General features: G+C 37.2%; 1 protein-coding gene across 1 annotated transcript in view; it reads left to right on the plus strand.

Annotated features, from left to right (window-relative positions):
• The window catches only part of RBL1 (RB transcriptional corepressor like 1), a 61,177-nt gene extending 51,472 nt beyond the window's left edge, over positions 1 to 9,705 (plus strand). The window contains exons 19-22 of the mRNA XM_081292494.1: positions 1,204 to 1,288; positions 3,795 to 3,943; positions 4,691 to 4,855; positions 7,356 to 9,705. Coding sequence (XP_081148620.1) covers positions 1,204 to 1,288; positions 3,795 to 3,943; positions 4,691 to 4,855; positions 7,356 to 7,526 — 570 coding nt within the window. The 3' untranslated portion in view covers positions 7,527 to 9,705. The remainder of the gene's footprint in view (positions 1 to 1,203; positions 1,289 to 3,794; positions 3,944 to 4,690; positions 4,856 to 7,355) is intronic.
• Positions 9,706 to 9,998: the final 293 nt, after the last annotated feature.

Below are 9,998 nucleotides of genomic sequence, written 5' to 3' on the forward strand. Positions count from 1 at the left end.
AATTTGAGGATTAATTTATTTAACTACAGCTTCTTCTATCATCTATGGAGAATCTTTACTTTGCATCTTTGATTAGATGTTAAGCATCTCTGATAATTTATTACAATGGTTGTGATGAGAATCCAGTAAATCCTTTCTAGCATGGAAATGTAAAATGTTGGCATGGTACTCTGGTACATAGGAAGTATTTAATGAACTTTCAATTCCCATTGTTACTATTGCAGCAGAATACAACTTAAGGCTTTGGTCATTCAAGAATCTATTTGCTTTGCTGTTAGGTAGTATATAATAGCCTCCTTTTTGGACCTGGAGGTCACACACAGAAAGAGAAAGTTAGGGCAGATAGTCATACCTCCTTGTAAGAGAATCTAAAAATAGTTTTACTTCTTTCCTGAAGCCCCAAAATAGACCAGTGATGGGTAGTATAGATAGAGACTTGGAAAAGGCCAACTACAGGAATTTAAGTCTTTTGACAAACTAAAAGTTTCTGGGCCTTTTCATTAGGAAAAACTCCTCAGGAGCAGAATCTAGAGAGGTTCAGATGTCCCTAAAGATGTTTAAGATGAGTAATGTAGGTTAAAAATGGGCCTAGCCACTACTTTCTGAATATCTTCTCAAGATCAATTACCTATAGGATAAAAGGAAATGGAACTTGTTTTTCCAGCTATCTTGGAGGTAGAAAAATCAGGGAGGAAAACGAATTTCCTTTTCTCCATCAGAAAGGAGATTGGAATGCTCTAGGGGCAACCCAAAGCTGGGGCTGGGGCTCAGCGGTAGAGCACTCATTTAGCATATGCAAGGTGCTTGGTTCAATCCTCAGCACCACATAAAAACAAATAAATAAACGTTAAAGAAAAAGATAACTTAAAAATGAAAATGAATTAAAAGAAAGAATGAGTTCTTATCTTTGAGGTGATTTTTATTTCATAAGAACCTGTTCATCAGACTAGTTACTTCTTAATTTTTCTTTTTTTTGTAAACTAAGATGGTACATTTTAGGTAATAGGCTCTGCCTTAGTATTTCTTCTTCCATGATGCTTGCCCTAGTCTACACTTAAGAGATTTAATAACATTTTACCTTTGATTATCACCCATGTGACATATTCTTTTTAATTGGCTTGATATTTTGCTCTTGTTATTTTGATTTTGCTGAACATGTGCATCTTTGATTCAGCTATACTTTTCCCTCCCTTTGGCCCTTAGGTGTATAGAAGTGTTCTTTTGAAAAGTGTTCCAAAAGAAGTGGCATACAATAATATAAATGGTGATTTTGAAATGACAGATGATGGTAAGCTATCCAATTTGACATGTTGTATGTAATACACCTTTGATTATCTTGTACATCACATAGTGGATGCCAGGTAACACAGCGTCATGATGTAGGTATGGTGGGAAGTACACACATTTTTTAAAAAAGAAATAAACAAGCTAGGTATGGTGACTCTGGCCTATAGTCCCAGCTACTTGGGAGGCTGAGATGGGAGAATCACCTGAGCTCATGAGTTCAGGATCAGCCTGGGTGACATAGTGAGACTCTGTCTCAAAAAAAAAAAAAGAAAGAAAGGAAATAAGTTTGAGAAAAAGAATGTGTCATGTGCTTTCTTCCACAGAGATCATTAATTTGTCCTCTGTAAACTGTGTTTTGGGTGAAGTTTTCTACTCTAAATATATACATTGATCAAACACATAAAAGATTCTTAAAATTTAAAAATATGAATGACAGGGAAAACAGCTGTCCATGATTTTCTTGAGGAGCCAATTAAGGAAATTACCTGTTTATAAGTCCCTAGATGTTTCTGCCACTACAAGCAAGATTACACCCTGTTGTCACCTTATGCACCATGCTAAGACTTATATCCTTAAAAGAGCTGTTATTTCTGTGTCCAGTATCTTTGTTCTTTTGCATAGTGAGCAGAAGTTCAGATAACTCGACTTAGGGCAGGAATTAATCTTCCTTCTCCTGTGGTTGGGAAGGGGAAAGGGAGAAGAAGGATGAATAAATATGTCAGTTTTAAAATAAGTTGCCAGTGGTCTAGAAACAAAGCATGAAGTGGACTCCATTTTGTGAAAGGGACCCCTGTTACAGTCACACTTAATAAATGGTCACTTCTTTCATTACCAAAAACCCATTTCTGATGTTGATTATATTAATTAGCAATGCATTGTTCATTGTTTGAGATATGCCTAAGACCAGCCCTGTGGAGAATGAGCTACCTGCTGAACGTATTAGCCCCCCGACTCGTGGACTGTGAATTCTTCACTGCCATGCTAGCAGACCACCCCAGGCTGGCATTCTTGATTTGAAGACTTATGAGGATTAAATTATGACTTAAATAACATAATAATACTCAAGTAGATATAGTAAATTGAAAATTTTACAATATTTACTTAGGACTTGTTAAAAAGAATTACAGAATTTAACACAAGGCTTGCCTACAGTAATATCTCAGTAAATAGCAGCTTTTATTTACTATTTTGTTTATAAGCAGTGTCAGATTTACTGTATTTTGGGCTGGGGTTGTAGCTCAGTGATAGAGCACTTGCCTGGCATGTGTGAGGCACTGGGTTCAATTCTCAGCACCATATACAAATAAAATAAAGGTCCATCGACAACTAAAAAAAATGTATATTAAAAAAATTATTATATTTTGTGAATGAATATGTTTCGTTGTCCTCTGTCCCCCATCCCCTTATACAGCTAGGTAAGTGCTTTATCCCTCAGCTACATCTCTAGACTTTTTTGTTATTTTAAAGGCTAATTTTTTAAAGAGTAATTTAAGTGTGGTCATTACCAAGTCTTTTAGAATGCAGTTTCTCATTTGCTATGGACGTGACCATAAAAATATTCCCACTAGGTTTTCTATCTGCTACCTTGCCAACAATAAACCTATTTGGAACATTTTTATTAAATTGTACTTGTTTTATTTCATTGCCTGGATGGACACATTGCAAGTCACATGAGATTATCTAATAGCTTACAAATAATTCAGATTCTCACCATGGTTAACACTTAGGTTTCTAGAGCCTTGCGAATGTGCTTTCCCCAGCTAATCCACACAATACTCACCCCACACCCTTTTTTTTGTTGTTATTTTTTGTTTGTTTCTTATTGCTAATAACCAGAGTTAGGGGTGCTAACTCTGAGATGGCTGGCTGCAGAACTCATTCTTGATTGCTCTATGATTATCTCTTGTATGTTCTTGTTATATAAGACTGATGGGACAACTTGATTAAACATCATTTCTTTTTAAAAGGGCATCCTTGAGGGCTGTGATTGTGACTCAGCGGTAGAGCGCTCGCCTAGCATGTGTGAGGCCCTGGGTTCAATCCTTAGCGCCACATAAAAATAAATAAAAATACAGGCATTGTGTCCATCTACAACAACAACAAAATTTTTTTTTTTCTACCTTTTTAAAAGAGTCAGTCAGAATATCTGCAGGCCTTTTTGTTATCTGAAGCTCAGGGTTTGCTATTGCCACCCATACCATGAAGCTTTAACTATATCCTAGCCAAGGATGGTGCAACCTTGATGGTGAGTTCAAGGCTATGGCTGTGAAAAATGCTTGGCATCTAGAGAAAGAGCACCACCTTTAGTTCACATGCTTATATTTCTTTAGATTCCAATTTGATCTATAAATAATGCAGATGGATTTATGAACCTTCTCTGGAAATACTAATTGCTTTTCATAAGGATTTGTGGGTTTTTTTTTTTATATCATAAAGATGGCCATAATTCAAATCACCAGCTTATATATTAAAATAAGCCTATCACAACACTGAATTCTTTTTAACAGATTTGGAAAATGCCACAAAAACACCTAACTGTCCCAGTGGACCAGTGAAAGAGGAAAGAGGTGATCTTATCAAATTTTACAATACAATATATGTAGGAAGAGTGAAGTCATTTGCATTGAAATATGACTTGTCAAATCAGGACCATGTGGTACGTTTTACATTTTATTACTATATTAATAATTATAGTTATAGTTGGTGTATTTTGCTAAATAAGTATTGCATAGTTTAAAGCCTCACTGGTGCTATATATAGTAGCATATTCATTGGCAATTAATTATAGAATGACTAGGAAATTAGTGAGTAAGGCTATTATAGATCAGAGACCTGTGGTTTTATTGCTAAAAATTAGGTATACATATTGGCAAGGCTCAGTGGGAACAAGAAAATATTAAAACAATTAATTTAGGTACTTGGGTATTTTTTTTCTGTTGCTTTTGGTTTCTCTTATTATATTGTGAGTTGAGTGTTTTTCTCAAAGGAAATAAGTAGGCCTGGATCTTTAATAAAGGTAATACTGAGAAATGTTTATATAGACCCCAGTTTGGGCAGTAACAGTTAGACTGAGGAAGTGTTACCATTGTTTAGGCTGAGGTAGCTCCAGAAGACCAGGCATGGGCTATAAAAAAGAAAGCTCTAGCTGGGCGTGATGGCACACCTGTAATCCCAGCCACTCGGGAGGCTGAGGCAGGAGGATCACAAGTTCAAAGCCAGCATCAGCAACTTAGCAAGACCCTGTCTGTCTCGAAATAAAAATAAAAAGGGCTGGGGATGTGACTCAGTGATAAAGCACCCTTGGGTTCAATCCCCAGTACAAAAAAAACAAAAAAAAAAAACAAAGGTGAGTTCAAAACAAGAAAAAAAAATTTTTTTTAATCTGATTTTTGGGTTACTTTAGATGGATGCTCCACCACTCTCTCCTTTTCCACATATTAAGCAACAACCTGGCTCACCACGCCGAATTTCTCAGCAGCATTCCATTTATGTTTCGCCGCACAAGAATGGGTCAGGCCTTACACCAAGGAGTGCTCTGCTATACAAGTTCAATGGCAGTCCTTCTAAGGTAAGGTGCACAGAGACTTCACTCCAAAACAACTTAAGTACGTGTACTTGTTAAAATTGGATTTCAGGGCTGGGATCGTGGCTCAGTGGTAGAGCGCTTGCCTAGCACATGTGAAGCACTGGGTTCGATCCCCAAAACCACATTTTTTTAAAAAAATTGGATTTCAAGCTAAGATTGTCATATAACTTTGCCAGAAAAGTTGGATTTCTAGTAACTTTACCGCCCCCAAAAATTAATAATAATAATAATAATAATGGCTTTCAAATTATCAGTCAGTAATCATTGATTCTGGTTTTGGTTTTTTTGTAAAGTTACTACTGATAAAATATCAACTGCTCCAGCTGGGCGAGGTAGTGCACGCCTGTAATTCCAGGGGTTCAGTAGGCTGAGGCAGGAGGATCACAAGTTCAAAGCCAGCCTCAGCAAAAGTGAGGCACTTAGCGACTCAGTGAGGCCCTGTCTCTAAATAAAATACACAACAGGGCTGGGGATGTAGCTCAGTGGCTAAGTGCCCCTGAGTTCAATCCCCAGTACCAAAAAAAAAAAAAAAAAAAATTATATATATATATATATATATATATATATAATTTTTTTTTTTTTTTATACATACATATACACACACACACACACATACATATAAACTGTTAACTATGGCATGTTTTCTGTAATAAGAACAGTATATTCAGGGCAGGGGTGCAATACAGTAGTGTAGTGCTTCCTAGCAGGCATGAGACCCTGGGTCTAGCACTGAAAAAAAGAAAGTAGAAAATAAAAAGGAGCTGTATATTCTGTTGAGATAATTTGATCTATTGCTATTGGTGTGTTAAAAGAGTTCACTTCAAAAGTCCCATGGATATCCCTGTTCAAGAAGAGACCAGGAAGGCAGCATCTACAAGTGATCAGACATGGGGGAGTGTGTGTGTGTGTGTGTGTGTTTGAGTTTGAGTTTGAGACACAATCTCACTATATCCAGGCTGGCCTTGAACTTCGGGATTTAAGTGATCCTCCTACCTCAATCTCTGTCTGAGTAATTGGAACTGTAGCACATTCCTCGTTGGTGAATCTTAAGTTTAAAGGACTAGGAATGCACTTTCAAGTGCATTTGATGGATGACAACCACGATAGTGAAAAGTCTGAAAACAAGGCCCTCTTCTTATGTACACTCTTATGAAAATGTTATCTTCATCTTCATTTCCATACAGTGATGAATAGGGATATATATGATTGGCATTTTCAGATATATCTTGGGCTGTCAAGCAGATATATTCAGTATGTCTCCAGAAGACAGATCAGTATTGACTGGAATAAATTCTTGGTCCAAATGCAATGGCAGCTCCTAAGCTCACTAATTTCCTATTCAGTTCCAACAGACACTTACTGAGTTATTACTATATTTGGCAAAGAAAGTTGACTAAGATACAGACCTGTACTTCTTCCTCGTAGAAATTGATTTCTGTGTAGAAGAGATCCTTGCTTGTGATCAAGGGTTGGACTAGTTGATTTCTTTCTTTTTTTTTTTAATTTTTTTTGTTTTTGTAACTTTATTTTATTTATTTACTTTATGTGGTGCTGAGGATCAAACCTATTGCCACCCATGCTAGGCAAGCGCTCTACCATTGAGCTACAGCACCAGCCCTGGACCAGTTGATTTCCGAGGTAGTGATTCTGAAACCATGAGTCAGAATCACCTGGGAAACTGGTTGAACTCAGAAACCTGTCCCATAGACCTCCTGAAAAACAAAATACTAGCAGGCAGTTCTGAGACTAACTATTACACACTTCCAAGATGACTGTGATGCACATCTTTCAGGAGTCACTTCTCTGAGTCCTTGCTACTCAGGATGGTTCATGAACCAGCAACATCAGCATCACTTGGGAACTTATTAGAAATAAAAATCAGAGGCCCCAGCTAAATCTAAATCTGCATTTTAACAAGATTCCCAGATGATTAGTAACCTTCTTAACCTTTGAAAAGCACTACTATAAGGAAGAGGATCTCAAACTTTAGACAGCATCAGAATCACTGGAAGGGCCTATCAAAATATGGATTTCGGGCTGGGGATGTGGCTCAAGCGGTAGCGCGCTCGCCTGGCATGCGTGCGGCCCGGGTTCGATCCTCAGCACCACATACCAACAAAGATGTTGTGTCCGCCGAGAACTAAAAAATAAATATTAAAAAAAAAAAGATATTTAAAAAAAAAAAAAAAAAAATATGGATTTCTAGAGGCCACCCCCAAAATGTCTGACTCAGAATCTGTATTCTTAATCTTCTGCTGCTTTGGTCTGAGGACTGCTGTTATGAGAACTTCTGTTATGAGGTTCATCAACTTTTAAAATCACCCAAAAAATGAGTTCTAGCTATCCCTGTGAGGTTGGTCTAGATTCAAAAAATAATTTCTACTCCAATGTTTAGATTTGAGTAAAAGAGGGTAGGAAAAAGCAGTTTTAGTATTCCCTACCCCACTCCTTTCATTCACATGTGTTCTCTACTTTTGCATAGAGTTTGAAAGACATCAACAACATGATAAGGCAAGGTGACCAGAGAACCAAGAAGCGAGCAATAGCCATCAGTGGAGATGCAGAATCACCTGCCAAACGCCTCTGCCAAGAAAATGATGATGTTTTACTCAAACGACTGCAGGATGTTGTCAGTGAAAGAGCAAACCACTAGCAGTGTTCCTGTTACTGATGAAAGCACTTTTCAGGTTGTTTTGCAGGAAGGTGGGGCTTTCTGCCTTGTAAATGGTAAATATCACTGGGTTCCATGAAAAATTGCACCAAAATTAAGTGCTTTTTAAAATTTTTTTCCAGAACGTTGACAGGTATATTTTCAGTTGGATTGGAAAGGAATGTTTTAAGTGCCTTGTTACATATTAATAGTCATAGGATTTTTTAGGTGTTTGTTTCTCAAAGTTAGTTTTTAAGATGAAGAGAAACCTCATCATTGTTTAGATTTCTTTAAAAAATAATCGAATGTTGCCAGGCATGGTAGTGCATGCCTGTAATTCCAGCAACTTGGGAGGCCGAGGTAGAAGGATCATGAGTTCAAAGCCAGCTTTAGCAACTCAGAGAGACCCTGTCTCCAAATAAAATATTTTAAGAAGGGCTGGGGATGTGGCTCAAATGGTAAAGTCCCCCTGGATTCAATCCCTGGTACTAAATAATAATAATGATAATAATAATCAAATGTTTCGAGGCAGAGTGGTACACACCAATTATCCTGACTCTGGAAGTTGAGGCAGGAGTTGGAGGCTAGCCTTAGCAACTAGACCTTTTCTCAAAATAAAAAATAATAATAATTTTAAAAAGGACTGAGAATGTAGCTCAAAGGTAGAGCATCCCTAGTTTCCATCCCCAGTACCAGAAGAAAAAAAAAAATTTATGTCTCCTGTGTGCTTTGTAATATGAGCATAAATAATCTATTTTTGGTAAGTATGCTTTTAGATATTTGTATTTTCAATTTACTGTTGAAGGCAGGGATTGATTCCCATAGTACATGGGCCAAGGCTGATGCAGCAGCAGCCTGTCTCTGGCCCTCTATGGTAACTGTGCATCCAGGTGCCACTGCCATTCTGAGTTGTCTGGGTGCCTTGTGTTGTTCTGTCCTTGAGCATAAGCAGCTTGGTACCTGAGCCCCTGCCCTGCCCCCAATGCATGCTTTCCAGTCCTGACCCCTCTAAGCTCATTGTTAAAACCCAGTGAAAGAGGCTCTTGCTCCTTTTCTAAACTAGTATCATTATTCTTTTTATGACATTAACTTAATGATTGTGTTGTCATGTAATTCAAAATAGGAAACTGCTTCTCAAGCCAGTAGAATAAAATTCTAATTACTCTTTTTAGAAACTAAATTTCCTTAGTAAGACAGCATCTTGAGCTGGGTGCAGCGGCACATCCCTATGACCCCAGTGGCTTGGGAAGCTGAGGCAGGAGGATCCAGAATTCAAAGCCAGCCTCAGCAAAAGCTGGGCACTAAGCAACTCAGTGAGACCCTGTCTCTAAATAAAATACAAAAAAAGGGATGGGGATGTGGCTCTGTGGTTGAGTGCCCCTGAGTTCAGTGCCCAATATACCCCCACACCAAAAAAAGATAGCATCTTGATAATGTGTAATATACTATTTTCAAGGTTGTCATAAGATCAGTGGTTCTCTAAACTAATATTTGAAATCCTTTTCAAAACTCATTAATATCATGTCATGCCTTATCATTCTAATGCAGATCAGTAAAACAGGTGCTTATTATTTCTCCCTCTTTGTTCTGAGTATTATTGGTATATCATGAGTTTCTTCTTAGGGTTTGACCACCAGGTCCCCCTGACGATGTTTTCCAGTACTAGAGGTACATCTTTCCAAAGAATCAAGTTTTCAACATTTACTTTTCCTAGTGTGTTTCCAGAATCTGGAAGAAAATGAATAAGCCATTTTTAATTTTTAGAAGATGTATTTTTAAACTACAAACCTTAGTTTTTAAATGCCAGATGTTGGACTGGGCATGTAGCTCAATGATAGAGTGCTTGTCTAACATTCCTGAGGTTCTGGGTTCCATCCCGAGCATTGTGGGGGAAAAAAGCATAATGCTTCACCTCGCTAACCCTTGCTAATTTGAATTAGTCCAAGATTTGGCTGTCCATTAGGAATTTATTATCAGCAATTTTATTTTTAAATTCTAAGAAAAGGGATTTTGGTCACATATTCCTTTTCTGAAAATTATAATCTCATTTTTTTGTGTAGTATCTACACTTTTATAAGTCAGATAATAAAGTTTGTATCCTTGTACATATTTTTATGTAACTACAACTATTGTATCATTTTCACTTTCATTATTATGCAAAATATAAATGAGTATTTGTACATTAACTATGTAAGAAACTCTGGACATGTTTTTATCAGTTTCAGGACTTAGTGTCAATGTACATAAAATGGTTAATAAAAACTGAAAATTTTGAGATTATTGAAAAAGAACCGTACTTCTCTTTTCTGTATAACTAAAATATGTGTGTACACCTCTAAAATCTGTCTTTTAAAATATCTACTGTGTATATTTTAAGTTAGTACAACCAGGCACATGCCTCTAATCCCAGCAATTCAGTAGACCGAGGCAGGAAGACTGCAAATTTAAAACCAGCCCCAGCAATTTAGCCGGACC

Source organism: Spermophilus citellus (assembly GCF_964194105.1).
Source record: "Spermophilus citellus genome assembly, chromosome: 4".
Lineage (NCBI taxonomy): Eukaryota > Metazoa > Chordata > Mammalia > Rodentia > Sciuridae > Spermophilus > Spermophilus citellus.